Raw genomic sequence first — 22,226 nt, 5'->3', positions numbered from 1 at the left:
AAATGTCACTTGTCACTTCAATGACTGACAGCTGTTCTTTAGTCTTTTGGAATGCTTTTGGACCACCATCAACAGAGGCGCCAACTGGTGAGCAAAAAAACGATAGCCCTCATTGCGAGCGCGTTCCCGTGGTTGACAACAAGATAATGCCTAATAGTCCAAGCTCGCTAATCAGCGAAATCGACTCCACACTCGCGTTCGCGGCTTCGCGCCGCCGCATAGTCTGGAGCGGGCTTAACCGTCTGCGGCCAATGAGGGCTAACGCGTATGTATTCGCCGCTAGGGGCGCTAGTGTAGATGGTGGTCTTTTCCATAGTTCGAAATGTCAAATGTGACTTGTCACTTCAATGACTGACAGCTTTTCTATAGTCTTTTGGACCACCATCAACAGAGGCGCCAACTGGTGAGCAAAAAAACGATAGCCCTCATTACGTTTACGTTAGTAATTTAGTCGAGTGGCGAGTATTACGTGTCCGAAATGTGTCCGAACACCAAAAGTTTTGTCGAGTGGATCCATTTTATTCTATATTTTCTGGCAAATGAGCCTCCCCCACCTTGCCCCCACCACTCTTACTAATCTACTCGACAAAATTTTTGGTGTTCGAACACGTTTAGTAACTAAAATATTAGTTTGTCAAAGGACTGTCTCATTTCAAACATAGACAAAGATAATCATACTATCTTTGTCTTACACTAGTATATACTAGCACCAAAAAAAAATGAAGAGTATAGTTTTTTTGGTTCTTATTTACTGTCAATTTGGTTTTACCAACTATATACTCGCTACTTAACTTAATTCTGCAGTCTGCAGTGCGAACGATTTTCGGTCAGTTGATCGATTTTAGTAACCGAAATACTCGCCATGGTTGCGTGTATGGATGGATGTGACGCACACATAAGTAAGAACGTGAAAGCGATATCTCTTTCTCGCTCTTACTTATGGTAGCGTCACAGCTGTCACACACGCAACGCTTTTTAAGCTCTCGTGGGTATAGGGCCTTAGGTTTTATTTGACGTTTCGTTTCTTCTACCACGGCTTTGACATTTGACACTGACAAGTTTGACAGTCTCATGTAGTTCGACTTGACTAGCTGCTGTCGGCTCTCAGCTTAAAAATTTTCTTGTCCCGTGTCGTGTCCCATCAGAAAAGATTTAAATTTCCTGTGATCAAATTATCATAAAATGCTATAAATTTAGTGAAATTCTTGTGAATATATAGGTTTGTTAGTGCTGATTAAGAAAAATTTGTGAGCTGTTTTGATTGATTCACATTTTTAAAATCAAAATTTTTATTGAAAATTGGATTTAGTTCTTTAGACCGTGTGTGTAGTAAATTGCGAAATCAGCTGTGAACTTTAATGTTACTCCAGTATAATTAAAGTATTGTAATTTTTATATGGTTCATTGCCATTCCTATAGAAACTTGGAGTAAGAGAACATTATTGATTTCTGTCCATTACTCACGGAATTTATTAACGAAAATGTGCATTTTGGTTATTTTATTATGAACTACAAAATATTAATTTTGTCGTTCGTATAGGACGGAATGACTGAAAAATAAAAGTAGTATTTTAAGCATTCAACTTTCAAACCCTTAAGCATGTAAAAATAATGTATGTTAATTTTCTGTTTTGTTCACTAGAAACAAGAAAAATAAGCACAAAAATGGCTAATGTAAAAGCAGCTCCAAAGGAACAACCAAAAGTACCTCCACCACCACAGTGAGTATATTCCAAATATTAACATTCATATACAACACATGAACACATACACATAGGCACAAAAAGTACCTCCTTCTAGCACACTTACTTTATGTAAGATATTCTACAAATGAGTGTCATACTCACTAAAATCATCAGCAGAAGTGGCGATGGACTGGCCACATGTTGAGAGACAGGCGGGAAAAATGGGGCAAAATAGTAATGTATTGGTATCCAAGAGGTTGTACATGGAGCCAGAGGAGACCTCAAACAAGATGGCAGGATGAACTCAAACTCACAGCGGGCCCAAACTGGAGAAGAGTGGCGCACGACAGACTCCAATGGAAAGAGCTAGAGGAGGCCTTTGCCAAGCGGCACACTGAGCTACAAGACATACTCTAACTCAGAATGAAAGGGCTTAATAGATAGATAATATATTGATTAAATTTAAAAGTGGAAAAATTACTGTCTCATGTAAGCATCGTTTGCAGATGTTTCTGCTTGTTAAAAATTGAAAATGGTTAATTTATTATCCATCTCTCGCATGGTTTCAAACAATACAAAACTATTTTATTGCACACATCTAACAGAAACAATATATATAAACTCTGTAGTCTACAGATGAATAGATGCAGTTATAGACTGGATGCTGCTGTTATAGGTAAAGAACTTAGTTGAAGCCCTTGTATAATTTTAGACCAAATGCGTGACATATAACACATAATGGAGGGTTCTATACCTTTGTATGAATAAAGCAATAAACAAAAAAACGTAAAAACCAAAATGCGTATCTTCGCATATCCTCTCCCCCTCTAAGTTTCGAACAGTGCCGCCCAAAAATATGAAAATATCATAATACTTTTTTTTGTTAAGTTTAATAAAGACTTAATATTCGCAAAGACATCTATTATTACTTTAATAAGTCTGCCTATTGTGATGAAAGGGAACTATGGAACGCATGGCCCGAAATACTCTTGGCGGTTTTTTAAAGATCTAGCGAAAGATGTGCCACAAGTTGGGATTTGGTAAAAAAATCCGATTAAGTCAAATGTATGGAGAGCCCCCTAAAATATTTTATTTTTGTAGTGGTAGGTAAATACACAAAACACACTTCCAGATGAAATACCTATCTTTAATCTTTAACATATTATGCCATGTCCATATGTCACAGGCATTTTACCAGGTTGCAGTTTTTGTCCTTTTGGCTACGGAACCCTAAAAAATTACACAAGAATTACAATACATTCTGCTAACGTAGAAGTATGCAAGAATCTGTAAAGCTTGACACAGCTAATAGCTGTTTTACCCACCCACTGGCTACAAGTATAAATGTGTTATGTACCGTATCTACACTATCTGCAGTATAGTTCCATAAGTCTCGTGAAATAGGTATTGAAGTAGAACTGTGTCACTTTGTAAAATTGAAAAATTAAAAAAAAATGTTAATGATATTATTTTCAAGATTGCTTTCTTGGAGTTAGACATGAGGATATCACGTATCATTTGTGGTATATTGTACAAAAAAAAAATCAGCCATATCGTGTCTGGAGGAGCCCAAACTTGGTATGTTTCGAAAATTCTTTTTGTTTTAATTTTTAAAAAAATGCCCGAAATGTAATGATGTGATATATTTTTAGAATCGCCTCAAAAAGCCCTTTCGTATGATACCACATACGATAGGTTTTGGTTTTTTTTTTTTCATACAAAAAAAATGTTTTAACACCCCCCAGCGAAATTTTTTTAGGAACTGCGGGTCAAAAAAATTGTTTCGACCTCTAGTATGCGTGTGCCAAACGGCTAACCTGTACATCGATTTGCGGTATTCCTTTGAAATTGGGGTCGAGCGGCTTCCGCTACAATTATGGGGCAATGGTTTTGGCACATATCTATTCATTGTTAAAAAATACTATTTCAGTGTTTTACGATTTTCTAGTCCCACTCTTATCAAAACAACAACAAATGCTACTTATGTAGCGTCTGCCAGTAGATATTGTTATTTTATTTTAAGGAGATTTATAATAAGTAGAATATTGACTTTCGTAAACACGGGCGTAAAGTGGGCCAGAAAGTTGGTGCCTTGGTGCTCAAGTGGCGTTTGTGTACATTTCGTTGGTGCATATATTCGCTCGGCCTTATATGAACGGCCTATTTTTAAAGATAAGATAAGATAATCATTTATTGCATAATTATAGGTTGTTACAGAAAGGTGGTGGTGGTGCTGAAGGTGGGGTTTACTTTTGAAATCTTTGAAACAGAAGCGTCACTATCACTACATAGTATAAAACAATGTCGCTTCCTGCTGTCTGACTGTCTCTATGTATGCTTAGATCTTTAAAACTACGCAACGGATTTTGATGCGGTTTTTTTTAAATAGATATAGTGATTCAAAAGGAAGGTTCATATGTATCATCAGCATTGCACCCGTGCGAAGCCGGGGCGGGTCGCTAGTTTATAATAAGACAATGGTATTGTCTATGAACATTTACATTATCTCGTATTTTTAGTATGAAACCGCAAACAATAAGTACATAATTGCAATAAAAAATATTGTCCTAAGGCTACGAAGAGGAAAATGGTTCTAGACTTCGTTATGTTGATAGCGTTTTTTTCATACGCGACACAACGCAAGATGTCAATTGTCGTTGCGTCTAAGACAAATGTAACGTTCTGAAAATTATGTAAGTGCGATAACGACCGAAGCGAAAAAATGAAAAAAAAACCGGCCAAGTGCGTTCCATACCATTACGCAAAAAACGGCAAAAAAATCACGTTTGTTGTAGGGGAGCCCCACTTAAATAATTTTAGTATTGCTGCTATAACAGGCAACTGAAATACAGCATCTGTGAAAATTTCAACTGTAACTATCACGGTTCATGAGATACAGCCTGGTGACAGACAGACGGACAGACATACAGACGGACAGTGGAGTCTTAGTAATATGGTCACGTTTCTACCCTTTGGGTACGGAACCCTAAAAACATACCATAATATGCCGACGAAACTCCAGGCCAACTCCAGAGTGTGGAATAAATTATTTTTTAATATCTAATATTATGTTAACCACGGCTTACTGAAAACTTATGTAGCCTAAAGTATGAAGTATTGGCATTTTTCCTTGATATTCAGCAATATTGCTATTTTACTTGGCGCGCAGCCCGATTGCCTAGCGTAGAGTAGTTTGGTACCAAACACTCGTTTGGCAATGACAGCAATAACATTAATAAAGCCGTAGAGTCACTATGTGGGACTGGGACAAGCTCAGGGACTTTTTAATGACCGGTACGCTTTATCGCTACGGGTATTTAATACAACTCATTTAAACTCTCTAATTAGAGTAGATGTCAGTCAACAAAAGTAGAGCAAATAGATACATAATGGGCGAGTCTGAGTCACAAAGAAACGTTTTCTATTCTTTTAATTATAAAAACGTAAAAGTAAATTAGACGTTTCTCTAGAACATTTTAATAAATGAGCATTTGGGGACAATCTAGAAAAAAAAATAAAAAATAAAATAAAAATAAAAATAAAAAAAATACCCACGTCACTAAGTGCAATACCACCCTAGAAAAACCAATGCTTCGTTGAAGGTCACGAAATTAAAGAGTATGCAAATTGCAACCTACAACCCGGTCACAATATCTGTGCACCTCGCTGGAATGTGGCGCCTCTCCCGCTTCCCCTGTCACCTCTCCGCGCACTCCCCGGTGCGACAGTACGGTTAGCATCTTCGTTGCCGCTACACCTCCACATTTCTCGAAAAAACTTTTTTTCACACCGTACCCAGACCGCCGATATGACGTCACGAGGTCAGGTGCACAGATATTGTGACCGGGTTGTACACTACCTACTTAATTTCTAATATAAAACCATTGAGGCAATGCGATTAATATATTAAATTTTAATAAGAATTAAATATATAGCTTTATAGGTTATAGAGGAGGGAAGACCAAGGAGAGCGTACATGCATCAAATAAAGGAAAAACTCAACGTCGTGTCGTATCAGGCTGTCAAAGAGAAGGCAGAGGACCGCGAAACATGGAAATAGCTCCACCGACAAGAGACTTACTCTTAAGTATATGATGATGATGAGGTTATAGAGATATAATGAAGGCAGAACAAAACAATCATCACAAAATAATCTGTGAAAAGTGTGAAAACTTGTCAAAAACTGTTTACGGCATAGTAATCATAGTATAGATATATAAGTTACTCTATGGTTTACAGTTTGTACTAGTGCTGCACTCTGGCGACAGAACATTGCAGTAATACTCCTGGATTCTAAGCCTTCCAGTCACCCGGTTGACCTGGATTTTGACTTTTTTTTGTTGCGCTGGTTCTAGTTCGCGCCTCGGAAGAATTTGCACCCGTTTCTCGATGCAATGATAAAACAAAAAACGTATATATAAATATATCCCTACACTCACCCCCGTGGCGCTTGTGCAGGTCTTCGTGGCTCCAGTTAAACTCCGCTTTAAGTGTAACTTCACTTTTACTATCTTCACATCCAATGATCTTCTTTAAAGTATTTTAATAATAAAATTCACCGAATCACATTTAAAATCCGACCGCACGGAGCTCTGACATTTTCTTTTCTTCTTCTTCCATCAAATTCAAAATTCTGTTCCTTTTGTTTGTGTTATGCGCATGCCCCAAACGAGATATATATATAAGATAAAAGGTGAGAATGAACGAGATGACAAAAGTGGCATAACGAAACAATTTAAGGATGCGTTCCGAATAGTTTGGTATTAAAACTAAACATTCCCCCGCCCGAGAAAGGCTAAAGCCTTTATCAACAAATAAACAAAATTCAACTCTATTAATAAATTAAAACACTAAACTAAAACAGTTTGGTATCGCTACATCCGCTTAATCTTCCAAAGGAAGCCTACAAATTTTAACAACCGGCCGCGTGAAGCTACCTGTAGAAGTTTTAAGACGCACTACCCTAACAACACCGTCTTTGCCGGGTAGCAATTCCTCTATTCTTCCTAACCTCCATTTCAGAGGAGGTAAATTTTCCTCCTTTATAAGAACAAGATCGCCCAGCTTAGGCGGATCAGTTGGAGATGTCCATTTTCTACGCATTTGAAGAGAATGAAGATATTGTTCACTCCATTTTCTCCACAGGCGTTGAGACATAGCTTGAATTAAGTTAAAACGACTCAACCGCGAGTTTGGAATATCCTCAAAATTGTACTCCGGAACCGAAAGCAAAGGTCTACCTATAAGTAGATGGGCAGGCGTCAAGACCTCCAGTTCATGAGGATCTTGGGACAACGGGCATAACGGACGACAATTAAGAACCGCTTCAACCCTGGTAAATACCGTTACCAATTCGTCGAACGTCAAAACCTGTTCACCTATGAGACGCCGCAATAATGTTTTAGCCGATTTTACGGTCGCCTCAAACAGACCACCGAAATGAGGCGCAGCTGGAGAGTTGAACCGCCATGTTATTGACTGCTTGGCCGCGCCGTCGCTAAGCCCTTGCTGTACTTCCTGAGAAGTTAAGTATCTACGCACATCATCCAAATACCTATTTGCACCGGTATAATTAGTTCCGCAATCTGAACGTATCACACTCGGCATACCGCGTCGAGATGTGAAGCGAGTCAAAGCCGCGAGAAAACCTTCCGTCGAAAGGTCAGTGACGCACTCTAAATGGACCCCTTTGGATGCAGAGCATATAAATACGCAAAGATACGCCTTTAAAATTTTTGCGTTCCGCAAACGAGAATGTTTAATGCTGAACGGACCAGCAAAGTCAGTTTGCACAGTGTGAAACACACCAGTCGCGTTAACCCGATCCCAGGGCAACGCTGACATAATTGGCGCTGTAGGCCTAGCCTTGGTCCTAAAACATTTCATACACTTGTAAATTCGTGTACGAACCACTTGTCCTGCTGAAAGAATCCAAAATTGCCGTTGTAATACCGCCATGAGCACCGTAGCTCCCGCATGGCAATAAGTCACATGAAAATGATCTACGATCAAAATCGTTAAACTATGTGCTTTGGGCAAAATCACCGGATGCTTCCTTGGAAATGATAAACTCGAATGTTCCAAACGACCTCCAACGCGCAACAAGCCGTCATCCCCAATAAATGGCAGAAGCCGACGTAGCCGCGTGGAACATTGTTTATTCTGGGTCAAGCAGTGGATGTCGTCCGCAAACTCCTCCTGCTGGACCAATCTAATTAACCGCTGCAAAGCGAACCGTCGCTCTGAGACTGTCAACACCCCTATAAGTCTTTCAGACGAATTCTTGGCATTGTTGACAAACCGGAAACAATATGCTACGACCGCCAATAACATATCCAACCGACTAAACCGCATAAAAATATTATCTTCGTCAACAATTCCGGCTAAGGCCCGAACATTTACCTTTACCTTCCGTAATCCAGGTAATGGATCTTCCGCTTTATCCATTATATTCCTGGGCCAGGTTTCCGCATCACCTGACAACCAAGGAGGACCCCACCATAAAGGGTGCTCAAGCAGTACTGATGCGCGACAACCGCGACTCGCGACATCAGCAGGGTTCATTTCTGAAGGTAAGTGTCTCCAGGCTATGTCTAAACCGCAATTCAGAATTTGAGAAACGCGATTGCCCTCAAAAGTCTGCAACAAATGTGGTGATATCTTCAACCACGAGAGAACAATGGTGCTGTCACACCACCCAAAGATTCCGTCGATCGTCATGTCATCACTGATGGCAGCAACGACGTATTTCAAAAGTCTGACTAGCAACGCAGCACCGCTAAGTTCAAGTTTCGGGATAGTTAGTTTTGATTTGACCGGTGAGACTCGGGATTTGGCCATCATCAAACTAACTATCACCCTTCCATCTTGTCCCATAGTCCTCAGATAAACCGCTGCACCATATCCCAGTTCTGATGCATCTGAGAATCCGTGCAGAGAACAAGACTTTTCGTCCAATAAGACAAACCGTTCCATACGTAGACTTGAAATTCCGGGCATTTCTTTCAAAATACCTTGCCATTCCGCAACCACGTCATTAGGAGCTTTCGCGTCCCATGACAAATTCTTCAACCAGAGTTGCTGCATGAGAACCTTACCCTGAAAAATGACCGGACAGATCCATCCCAAAGGATCAAAAGCCCTAGCTAATGTTGATAAAATTGACCGCTTAGTACATTCGCTAGTATCGTCTAGCCTAGTACGATATGAGAAACTATCACTGCTAGAATCCCATTGAACACCGAGGATTTTATAGAAGCTAGGCCCATCCGAATTGTCAAATATCTTCCGAGGTTTTTCTAAATGCTCCTCTTCTATGTCTTTTAAGACTTCTTTGCTGTTTGACGTCCACTTACTAAGCTCGAAACTGCCAGAGCGTAGTAAGTCCGTCAGCTCCTGCTTCAACTTGCTCGCGTCTTCTATGGAGTCAGCTCCACCTAAAATGTCATCCATATACACCGAAGAGCGGAGAAGATGTGCCGCTGCAGGAAACCGCGTTTCCTCGTCGGATGCTAATTGTCTTAGCGCCCGAATCGCGAGGTATGGGCTCGACTTCATGCCGTAAGTTACGGTATTCAACCGATATACAAGCAAAGGTAAGTCTGGGGACTCCCTCCAGAAAACGAGCTGGAACCGCCTATCCTCCTCAGCAATCAAAATCTGTCTAAACATCATCCTGATGTCCGTTGTAAAAACATAGCGATGTAGCCTAAATCTACATATGATTTCCGCGATGTCTCGCTGTAGCTTTGGACCCGCATGTAAACAATCGTTTAGGGCGACTCCATTCGCTGATGCGCAGCTAGCATCAAAAACAACACGAATTTTATCCGAATCCGCCTTAAAAATTCCATGATGTGGAATGATATAGCTACCACTTCTATAGTCCTGTGGTTCCCCGTTACACAAAGACATGTGTCCAGTCTCCAAATACTCCCGCATAAATCCGACATACTTATTTCTAAAAGCCTCGTTTCGGTTCACGAGGAGCCGCCTTTCCATAGCCAAGAACCGCTTCATGGCTATTGGCACAGTATTTCCGATTTCAGGGGCATCAGATAAAAAAGGCAACCGTGCCGAATATCTGCCCTCTTCAACCCGTCGATGGGTTTCTTTAAACATCTTCTCACATTCCAGATCCTTGGGGCTTTCTATAGTAACTGGAATGTCCTCCACTTCCCAGAATCGCTCTAAAATCCGATCTGTGGTTGTGCTACAGAAGAAGACATGGGACGCACACGGAACTTGAGGGGAAGCCGCAATAGTGACTGGACCAGATAACGCGTAGCCGAACACCGTTTTCGTCATCAGTGGAATGTGATCATTGATTTTAATGCGCCCGCTAAGTACAATGTCACCAAGTAGATCTTCGCCTATTAAAATGTCAATCTCTCGACTGACAAAGAACTGTTCATCCGCAAGATACAGTCCCCGATAATTATCCGCTAATTGAGCCGGCAACGAATATTCAGGTAGGTTATGTGTGATTTTATTTAAGACCGTAGCCGTGGTCACTAGCACAGGCTGATCCGTCAGCCTAGGTGCCATGGTTAAGTTAACTGCTCCCCTGCAACCGCTTATAGGAGTACAGTTCAGTCCTGTGATTGAGGCTTCAGGCTTAAACCGCTTTAAGCCCAACTTCTGCACGCATGACTCCGATATAAATGTGCTCTCGCTTCCTCCATCCAGTAAGGCCCGCGCCTCCTGGAAGCTTCCGCTGCTGTCCAGTACTCTTATTATTGCCGTCGCTAGTAGCACCTTTCGCTGATACATATTAGGTTTATTGACCTGTGATGCCATTAGTCCAGTGACTCCAGGGACCGCACTTCCTGGATTGCCGCTGGGAAAAGGTGCACTCACAATAGGAGCACTTGGAGAGGACGAGCTAGCGTTGTGAACCTCCCCACTTGTAGTAAACTTGTTTGACGTCAAACGTTGTTCACGATCTGAACCAGTTGCCGGAAGATCGAAATGTAATAAATAATGATGTTTAGCCGAATTACACTTGTAACAGTTCTTGTTATAAGTGCACTGGTTAATGTTGTGACCATTCAAACACTTGAAGCACAACCTAAGCGATACCACCTGACGCTTCCTAGCCGCAGGTTTCATCTCCAAGAATTTGTCACACTTAGCAATGAAGTGTCCGCTTTTTCCGCATAGTCGACACGACGACGCCGAACCCGCACTCTGAAATGCCGCATAAGCCTTTACCGCATGGCTCTGTCCACTTCCACTACGTCTTCCCGCTGACGCACCGGCCTGTGGCTCCGCACTGGATTCCAAAATCCGTATTTCGGTTACCAAAAACCTTATAAGGTCCGAGAATGTGGGTAATTCTTTATCAGCGTGCTTGTCTTCAAAATGTTTCTTCATGTTGCCGTCTAACTTTTGAAAATTAATATAAAACAGCAAATAGCACCACGAATCAACAGGAAACTCCATCTTTTCCAAGGCTTTTGTGTTTTCCATCAAAGTATTTAAAAACATTTTTAAACCACTTATCCCTTTAGTGGTGACGTGGGGTGCACTTAACAAATTGTGCAACAGACGATCCGCCAACAACCTTTTGTTGTTATACCGTGTATTTAACAAATCTATCGCGACCGAATAATTGTCCCCTGTGGCCGACAAATGCTGGACCAAGGACTTCGGTTCACCTAAAAGCGACCCCGCTAAATAATACATTTTTTCAGTATCCGATAAAGTGGTATCATTGCCCACCAAAGATTGGAATAATTCCATAAAAGAAACAAACTCTTCCACCTGTCCCGCAAAGGTAGGAAGTTTGACTTTAGGGAGAACTGCCCTATTCCGCGCGCTCTTAGGATTGTCATTACCGCTACCGCTGCTACAGCTATTGTCCGCATTAGCTGAAGCGTTCAAATTAGTCAACCCTAAATGACGTTGTTTGATAAAATAATATTTTTTGTTGTAAGTCTCGTACTCCTGAAGATGACCTTCCAAATCAAAACTCTCTATATCCGCAGCAGAGAGTTGAAGTTCATAAAACATTTCCGTAAATGCCTCATAAACTTTCTCTAAATCTTGAAACCGCACCATAAAATCACTTTCTTGTTCCGAAGACAGTTCGGGATTACAAGCCAATCCATTCAAAACATCCATACTACGACATGCCGTATGATATTTCATTTGCAGCAACTGTATCCGCCTAGCTGCCGCCATGTTTACGTTAGTATTTGAATACGAAATCCAAATAAATATAAGCAATAGGATCCCGAACCCGAACAAGAACCACACCATGAAAGCTACAAATTACAATTACACATTATTTTTATTTTTAATGTATTTGTACCGCACACCGCAATAAATCTTTAAATTTAAACCGCACAACTTAATATATTAAGTTTTAACCGCTAACTTTAATATACTATAAAATATTTATTCCGCTAACTTTGAAAGAAAATGTTTAGAACCCCTGAAAAATTGTTTATGTACCGTATAATTAGCATTAAATACCGATAAATAATGCTATATACCGCTTTTACTAGAAATATAAATGTTTAGAAAAATACAAAAATTGCACCATAGCTGAGGATCGAACCCTCGACCTCACTAATATTAAGCAACTACTACAACCACAAGGCTATAGTAGCAGTTACCAAACAGAACGAAATAACCCTATAGTATCTGAATCTGACAATATGGTAACTTAGCAACCAAAACTGTTTTAATTTGAAATGTCAAAACCAATATAATAAATTTATGACAAATTGAATTTTGCAATTGAATTTCTTTTACAAAGTCCGCGACCAAAAAATGTGGTATGTATGAAATATAAGAATGAAATATAGTAAAATAAAATCCCCAGCCAATATATAAAATATTAAAAAATGAGGCCTAAAAATATATAATTCCCACAAAATTGGTGTGAAATGAAACCGCAGTGAAAAAATGATTATATTTCGACCGCTCGAAATATAAAGATGATAAGAAACGGATGAAATTTACCGAGGCGCCGAAAATGAAAAATCCGGCTCGAAGACCAAATGGATTCTAAGCCTTCCAGTCACCCGGTTGACCTGGATTTTGACTTTTTTTTGTTGCGCTGGTTCTAGTTCGCGCCTCGGAAGAATTTGCACCCGTTTCTCGATGCAATGATAAAACAAAAAACGTATATATAAATATATCCCTACACTCACCCCCGTGGCGCTTGTGCAGGTCTTCGTGGCTCCAGTTAAACTCCGCTTTAAGTGTAACTTCACTTTTACTATCTTCACATCCAATGATCTTCTTTAAAGTATTTTAATAATAAAATTCACCGAATCACATTTAAAATCCGACCGCACGGAGCTCTGACATTTTCTTTTCTTCTTCTTCCATCAAATTCAAAATTCTGTTCCTTTTGTTTGTGTTATGCGCATGCCCCAAACGAGATATATATATAAGATAAAAGGTGAGAATGAACGAGATGACAAAAGTGGCATAACGAAACAATTTAAGGATGCGTTCCGAATAGTTTGGTATTAAAACTAAACAACTCCCTATTATTAATTATTACTGCTTCAGTAGCCATTTGTACCTACCCTTTAGTTGCTGACTGACTAGTGCTGTGTTTTCAGGCTAGTACCAAAGGTTATAAATGGCGGCATCGCGGGCATCATCGGCGTGTCCGTAGTGTTCCCCATCGACTTGGTGAAGACGCGGCTGCAGAACCAGGTCATCGGCCCCAATGGCGAGAAACAGTACAAAAACATGTTAGTAGCATACGTATGTAACACAACACAACACAACACTAGGTTTTAAGACGGGTGTTAAGCAAGGAAATTGGAAGGGAAAAAAATATATGGTGCGCCGCGCGAAACATGCGACGGAAGCTAATAGTTAAAAGTCCATCGCGCAAGATTTATAACTTTTTACGCCTTTTTTCTAGGTCATCGGGACCTACTTTTCAAAAGTATGTCACTAAAGGGGCCCACTGATTATCAGTCCGCCGGATGATAACGGCCTGTCAGTTAGGACAAAAATTTGACATTTCCGAACAACTGACGGGCCGATATCGTCCGGCGGACTGGTAATCAGTGGGCCCCGTTACATCTCTAAATTTAAGACATCATTACAACTTGGTTCTATCAAACCAGACAGTGTCCAGTTCGGTTAAGGATACGACATATGTATAATAGGAAATTTCATGAATAAAACCAAAATTTATCAAGGTTTTTGACATTTGACGTAGGGGTTCCATAAAGAATATTTTGCAAAGCACTTAAGATGAGTTTGCATAGCAACACAGATTACTTTTTGTCATATATGTTGATATGCAATTGTGTTTCTGTCCACCTGTCTAACCCGATAAGCGGCTTTGGCAAGCGCGTAGAGTTAGACGGACGTATTAGATATAGAGTATATCGAATCGTCCCAATTTGACGTCGCGCAACAAGCGCGTTACCCGTGCTGGTTTTATTTCGCTATCACCAATTATGGCTCTTATGAAATAATAAAAACATACTCTAAATACAACACTGTTTACAGGTTGGATTGTTTTAAGAAGACATACGCCCAAGAGGGATACTTCGGTATGTACCGCGGTTCGGCGGTCAACATCATTCTCGTCACGCCCGAGAAAGCGATCAAGCTGGCTTGCAACGATATGTTTCGCTACTACCTCACTTTGCCTGATGGGTAATTTTATTCCTACAGTACAGCGCACAGCAAATGTCTTAAGAGATTATTAGACGGTTACAAGCTTCCGACGAAATAAGGTGGAAAACCGCCGTCTACACTGCTGAAAACCAGCAAATTCACATAAGACGAAAGCTTTACCTTAACCGTGTGGCCCCTTGAGTTTGAAACCTACTAACGGATTCCATTATCGTCTGCGCAACATTTCGACTCTTTCAAGGCTTCCTGCTAACTAAATAAGGAATCATCAAAAATATAATACCTATTGTTTGAAGGGCTACGTTTTAACCTATTTTGTATATTGCTATGTTATGTTTTTCTATGCATAAAACCAGTTTTATGGAATACTAATAAAAAAAGGGGTCTCTATTGTTTGACATAATTATTGAAAGTCATAATGTAATGATTGTCATATTATCATTAGTCATAATTTAGTTTTTCTCAGAATAATTGCCATAAAACAAACCTAACCTATCTATAGGATAACCCGAGGAAAATCCTGAAAAGTTAACGGTTTCAGAATTATGACTAATGATAATATGACAATCATTACATTATGCCTTTAAATAGATATCTCTAAAAAAAGGCATGGGCTTTATTTTTTTTTCTTGCCCCCATGCTCTTTTCATTCCGCATTTCACAAGGTTTTCGCAAGGTATTACAAATTATACTACTTGAGATTAGTATTATACTATTAGACTATTATTATTTCGTTATTAGGTATATCGCATAAAATACCCGAAAAATATTCTTACATAACATTTTCTTCTTACATTTTGAAAATGGAGCTAAAGGTATAATATCTACGATATTAACGACGTTGTCGCCTTGCAGGACCCTGCCGATTTTCCGGCAGATGATCGCAGGCGGTGCGGCGGGCGCGTGCCAGATCGTCATCACCACGCCTATGGAGCTACTGAAGATCCAGATGCAGGACGCGGGCCGCCTGGCTTCGCAAGCGGAAAAAGGTCAGGCTTTAACCTTGATCCCAGTTGCTCTTTGAATAAAGAATTTATTTAACGTTATGCGTGCTGTACACACTCGTCGAGAGACCCCGAGACAGGTCGAGAACGAGTGTGTACCTACATGCTGCTCCCTTCTCGTTTCGCTCTTCCTTGTCTCGTCTCGCGCTTCTCCAACTGGATCGGAGCGGTGCCGAGACTCGGGGAGAGCCTCTCGACGAGTGTGGACAGCCGACATTAGACTTAGAATGAGACAAATATAGCGAGAATGCATCGCCCTTTTAGACCTTTTAGTGCTACATGCGCTTCGCGTGAGAACCCAAGAAACGCATGCTCATCACATTGGTTTAGGCCCTGTAGGTTCGTGTTCTTCTCTCACTCACTGAGCGTAAGCGCGAGCGAGATGGATGTGCGGATATCATGTTTTTGAATTTTAATTTGTTTTAGTTAATAGTACATTACGATACAAGTGCGAAAACTAGGAAATACGAAACGAGTGGCGATAAATTAAAACACGACCGCAGGGAGTGTTTTAAATCGACATGAGTTGCGAATTACCTATTCGCAAATGTATCGTACAACGTTTTACAGTACATATGGCCCATTAAATTTTCAACATAGTTACGTAATGTGCTTATTATCGCACTAGTGTATGTACTGTAAAAAAAGTAATCGATGAGTAAGAAATTTTCATATTTTGTGTATAAATTGTTACAAAATTTTAAAGTAAGTGTTTTTAAAGGGTCGGCAACGCGCATGTAATATCTCTGGTGTTGCAGGCGTCCATAGGCTACAGTGACTGCTTACCATACGGACCGTATGCTTGTTTGCCACCGACGTGGTATAAAAAGTGCGTTTTAGCCCTATGTTCGTGATTTTTTTCTATTGAGCTAAAATTAAAAAATCATGATTCGAATCGTATAAAAAACAGAGGCCCGTTAAATGGTTAGGTTAGCCTGTTCACGATTCCTTTTGAATTATATTTAATTACTACGGCGTGCTGATGATGTGATATATTTATTGCTTTTTCGTTGAATTTGCTTTGCTGAAACGCAAACGCTTTTGTTATAACAAGGATGATTGAACGACTTGAACGTAACATCTAACTGAACGGTTTCAGTTCAGTAGTAGTAAAGATAGGCACAAGCCTATCCTGGTCATGTTTTAGGTTGTGTTAAACCTTATTCTAGAGTATTTTTAGTCTATGCAAACATGTAACGCATTAGGAAGCAAGCTGTTGTCTTACTTGTCATATGTGTGGGGTGGTCAAAAACCTCGGTTGTACTGTATAGAGCAGAAAAAATCGATATCGAACAATAATGCACAATGATGTCTCAATTAACAGTACGGCTTACTTTGAAATTTCCGCCTTTTTGACTGTATCCCTGCTCGCTGGCCAGACTCTTGGGTCTAAATGGATTGTATGTTACTGTACAGAAGGCCGGAAGTTCGAGCGTCAGACGGCGATGCAGCTGATCAACAAACTGCTGGCCGAGCGCGGCATCATGGGGCTGTACAAGGGGCTCGGCGCCACCGCCGCCCGCGACGTGTCCTTCAGCGTCATCTACTTCCCCACCTTCGCCATCCTCAACGACATGGGGCCGAAGGAGCCCGGCGCCAGCAGCCCGCCCTTCTGGTACTGACACTATCACTATGTTTGCTATCTTCTTCTTCGTGATAGGGGCTATATAAGGCTGCAAAACCTATGTATCACTGCGACCATCCCTGATGCTATAGTTATGCTTATAATACAGGTGTATGCACCAGGTAAATGGCACCAGTAAGGGATGGATTACTTTTAGCCTGGTGTCATTTCAAGGCAGCTACTATAACCATAGCGAATCCTTATAATTAATAATTGAAGAGTGTTTAACTTATAATATAAGTATAAGTAAGTAAAGTAAACACTTGACGTCCACTACGGAATAATATATTTCCTTTTTAATTTGCTACTTGTGAAATTTCATTTTTATGTAGATAGATATTATGTATTGTTTAATTTGTGTGGCAATGTAGGTTTTATATTCAAATTTCGTCAAATGGACAAAAACTAGCGCAATGACCCTATAAAAGTGAGTTACGAACTTCCATGTGGTTTGCTTCAATGTATTTATTGCAATCATGATCATTAATAGGGACCTGGTACAGGTGTTAAATATAGTCGGTACACGATACCGTTATAGACCGCGAGCCAGGCGCAAACTTCGTCAGTCATCGCCTCCCAGACGAAAACTCGTATAGCGGTTAACGGCTATGTATGATGAACCCTCGTGAACATCAGCTGCCGCTCCGTTGGTGGGTTAAGGAATGGCAGCAAATAGTCTATAAAAAAATTCCCGGCGATTTGTCATGGAAATCTGTTCCTGGCCCGCGGTCTATTAGGGCAGATTTTGTTAAATACTAAAGTCTATAAAAAAATTCCCGGCGATTTGTCATGGAAATCTGTTCCTGGCCCGCGGTCTATTAGGGCAGATTTTGTTAAATACTAAATTACAATACAATGTGCATTTTAAAAATTCTTGTCTGTAAACCGTGTTGTGTTGGTGCAGGTGGTCGTTCATTTCGGGGTGCATCGCGGGCTCGTCGGCCGCGATCGGCGTCAACCCTCTCGACGTGGTGAAGACGCGCATGCAGACGCTCACCAAGGGCGCGGGCGAGCGCCAGTACACCGGCATCGTGGACTGCATCACGTGAGTACCCGGGGTGTGGCGACCCTCCTAGACAGAATTGATGCAGATTTGTGATGCAGAAATGTATCTAAATGATGATTTATAAGAATACGTACCTTTACTGCGTTTTATACATTGCCGTGGTCGCAGGACGACGCTGAAGAACGAGGGCATCACGGCGTTCTTCAAGGGCGGCACCTGCCGCATGATGGTGATCGCGCCGCTCTTCGGCATCGCGCAGACCATCTACTACATCGGCATCGCAGAGTCTCTGCTCGGCTACCCGAGATAAACGAAGGCGGCCACGTAAAACGCATCAATACCTACGATTTCAATATAAGTAATCAGCCTGTGACTGATTGCAATCGATGGGTGGGCGTTTAAGTATTTTATTGATCTGAATTTTTGTTGATCGTTTACCAAATATTGTGCAAATCGATGGAAACAAATTTAATTGCAGATTACTAGTTCTGTTCGGGGAATAAATGGGCTCTCATTGAACCAGTGAGCCAGTCGATACTTTCTGACAGTCGCTGGCGTCACTTACCAGGGTGTACTTGGTAAATCACACAAAATTATTTAATAGAACATATTTCAATATTAAATTGACAGCAGGGCCGCGTTGCATAATAAACTACAAGCAAAGATAGATATAACTCCGTAATAGATGGATACAGTCTAAGCAAAAAACGTGCCTCGAAAATCAAGAAAATTTGATTCTCGTTCAGATGGCGTTGACGGTTTCGTTTGTTATTTAACAATTTTAACGCATATCAGTGAAAGAACATGGGTCAAAATCATATAAAAATAATTAATGCAGTAAAAAAAAAATATTTATCCGTATATAAATACATTTTTTAATTATTTTTTTTAGTTTTAATCGTGTGTCGATAGATGGCAGTGAATTTACTGTGGCTACAAAATGGAATATGACAGTACCGCTCTATCCTGTTTTATCCTCTTTGCTACAAGTAATATTACAAGCGGAACTCCTTTTCTAATCAGTGGAATTAGAACAGGAGTTCCGCTTATAATATTAGTTGTAGTTTATTATGCAACACGGCCCAGAAGTCACAATAAATTGATATTGTTAAAATTCTGTTATTAAAAGCAGAACGAACATTGTTCAGAAACTATACACTTATTATTATTGTTAAAAATCAATTGTTTACGTTTTAAGCCCCTGTGTTACGCTTATAGCTCAATTATTTTAAATTTAGGTACTTTAAGTTACTTTAGTGTAGAGCAATTAAAGTGATATTACTTTATTTATTGTTACCGTAATTTTATTATTACTCTGCTGAAGTTAGGGCTCGCTGAACAATTAAATTTATTGAAATGTATATTTTTAGGTTCACACACTACGCGTGAGTTCTTAGGTAACTTGTTACGCAAAATTGCAAATCCGTATAAACGACATAGATGTCTGTAACTATAAAAACAAAACGAACGTGGATTCTCCATTTCAACACACTATAAGTTCCAGGCTGTGTATGTTGTACTGTTATTTTAATTAAATTGTAATTATTTTTATTGCTTTTTTTACATTTTATTTATAATATATATTTTTAGCCAAGGATGAGAAATGTTATGAAGTAAAATGATATGATTGTAGTGTTTGGTTCTGTCTAACAGAACATTCTCCTAAAGACATCGGTCGTCCATTATTAAATTTAGTCGCTTGTTCGTATAAGTTTAGAGATGTTGATATGTTTTATCAGTGATGATGACAATAATATCATGTGTGTAAAATAGCGAACTAGGTAGCACGAAATTAACTTAGCACGTGTCCAATTTTATCAATGTCAATTGAATGATGCATGTGGTGAGTTACTGTAGAATACGATTCTCATCTCGATTGTTACTGATAAGACAATCATATAATATTATCACACTGCCTATATACACTTAAAGAGGGTGTGTCAAAAAAAAAAGAACAATGTCTAATTTCAAGTTTTTCGAAAATCTATTGACATTCATACATTGCACATAATCTAGTCTAAGACAAAGTTCTTATAACCAAACAAAATATTCTTCGTTGAATATTGAGCGTAGTGAATTGCGTGCTGTAGTAATCAAATTGCAATACACTTGGTAAATTCATTTATAAAAATTAGAAACATAAATACCTACGTAGTTCAGTATCGAAACACCCTGCATTTATATATTAACTAGTACAAGTACGAAGACAAGTTCACAGTACAAAACTTCACTGTACAATTAGTGACTGTGTCGTATAAATTGATGTTGTTTGCATGCCTACATGTTTACGTCTAAGTTATTAAATAACCGTGTTACGAATATTTAATCCTTATTATGTAAAGATATCATAAAGACAATAACGTGTCAATCTTGTTAAAACCATTATAAATGTGTTTGCGGTATTATAAGGTAAAGTTAATGTATATCTACATATATGTCATAATCATGTCAATTATACTAGGTATCTCCTTCCATGACTTTCCTCGAGGATTCTCGGATCTATATTAATGATTCGAAATTGAATGTGTTTCAGTTTGCCATACCAAAGGCCATATGTACCAAATTTTTTATTTGATTTGGCTATTGAATTGTAAATTTATAAACAATTGAAAATTTACCACTCATCTAGAAGACAGCCGAAATATACTTATATGTGTTATATGAAATTAGATGTGCTTTCTTTTAGGTGCAATATGCCTATAGGTAGATGTTGAAAATAAATATAACGTTAACAACACGAAGTTTTATTTATAAAACTAATCAGTGAACAAAGAAAGTATTTATTAATGAATTTATTGATTCATAAAATTACAAATTATACATGTCAAATTCCAAAATTCAATAATAATCACAATAAAACATTACAAAAATCTTAACCTAAACCAGTAACTAACAAACACAAAAACTATTCACAAAATTCGCCCCGCGCCCCTCCAGACGCAAAGGAGCCCATCACGCTCGCCGCGTTGCCACGTTGAACAGCGATGGACATTGGCCTCAGCACCAACAGCCAGTGGTTTCAACGGCAAGAGGGACAAATAGGTAGTGCGTCAACACCGCATACTTTTCCCGCTTCCCCCGCCGAACGCACGGTGCGGCTAATATGCGAAGTAGCAAAAGTGTTGACGCACGTGGCGTCCCACAACAGACATTTGCCCCTCTCCCACGGGACCAAGGTCAACCCGTCGGGCCTCTTTCCATCTGATCTGCTAAGACCCGGTGGCTCCAGCACACACGGAACATTCGTCGAGACCAACGCCCTCCGTACGATATCATTCAAAGCGTGGTGGCGTGGGTACTTCCCAGCACACCGACAACAACTCAACGCGTGATGGCCGTCTCTCTCCACCATAGAGCCGCAGATGCATACATGAGGTTCACACACATCACAGCCCAGGCGAAGATTACTGGCGTTAGCTAAAGACCTTCACCACTGGAGGGATTCGTCACTTTTTCTTTAATATATGACATCTCTTACAGTTTATAATATTACTTTGATAACTTATTCGGTATCTGGTATCTGAAACATGTACATTGCCAAAGCAAATACTACCATCTGCCGTTCTCGTACGTTTCCTTGTGCATAGTAGGTTCTGCCATCTTGTGAGCTACATCGGAAGCATAAACTTCACAAGTTCACATTTACGCCTCACGCCAAAAATATGACGTCTTCTATGCTGCCCCATATAGTTCATGCACGCCCCCTGTATAGTACTACTAGCGATCCGCCCCGGCTTCGCGCGGGTGCAATGCTGATGTATTATACATATAAACCTTCCTCTTGAATCACTATCTATTTAAAAAAACGCATCAAAATCCGTTGCTTAGTTTTAAAGATCTAAGCATACATAGTGGTAGAAGAGCCGGCAGTAAAGTTTCGAACCAACGTGATACCGCGATGAGATGCACAATGGTTTCCCATAAAAGTGATGCTAAGTCCGAATTTGATAGTCTGCCACGGCGGAACTGGCCGAAAGTACAAAAAAGTTAGCCACTTCCGGTGCGAAAAAGGGGGGGTCATTTAACCCATCTGATACTGCAATAATAGCTATGGCATCAGTTAGAAATTTACTGGTAGATACAGAAAAGCGAAATCTGCCAGTATGATTCCTGCCGGAAGTGCTTGGCATACGCTCTCAAAGGTGACCATCGGGACCCCTAAATTAACCCATCTGATACCAGCATGAAACCAATTCCAGTCGGTAGATATGAACCTTCTATTCAGGAATATATAAGTCTGCCAGGGCGTTTTCAGCCGAAACACCTTGACATACGAGATTTTGTGG

The 22,226-nt window shown here is 40.0% G+C and overlaps 1 protein-coding gene across 1 annotated transcript; it reads left to right on the top strand.

Annotated features, from left to right (window-relative positions):
- The first annotated feature begins 1,172 nt into the window (after positions 1-1,172).
- On the top strand, positions 1,173-20,044 carry LOC134756141 (mitochondrial glutamate carrier 1-like). Its single transcript, XM_063692973.1, has 8 exons — positions 1,173-1,219; positions 1,643-1,721; positions 13,268-13,402; positions 14,178-14,327; positions 15,162-15,295; positions 16,727-16,925; positions 17,839-17,979; positions 18,109-20,044. Exons 2-8 carry the CDS (start codon positions 1,666-1,668, stop codon positions 18,248-18,250), a joined length of 957 nt encoding a protein of 318 aa, XP_063549043.1. The 5' UTR covers positions 1,173-1,219; positions 1,643-1,665; the 3' UTR covers positions 18,251-20,044.
- The last annotated feature ends 2,182 nt before the right edge of the window (positions 20,045-22,226 follow it).

This window comes from Cydia strobilella, chromosome 1, assembly GCF_947568885.1.
Source record: "Cydia strobilella chromosome 1, ilCydStro3.1, whole genome shotgun sequence".
Lineage (NCBI taxonomy): Eukaryota > Metazoa > Arthropoda > Insecta > Lepidoptera > Tortricidae > Cydia > Cydia strobilella.
This window is presented reverse-complemented; position numbering and strand designations above follow the sequence as displayed.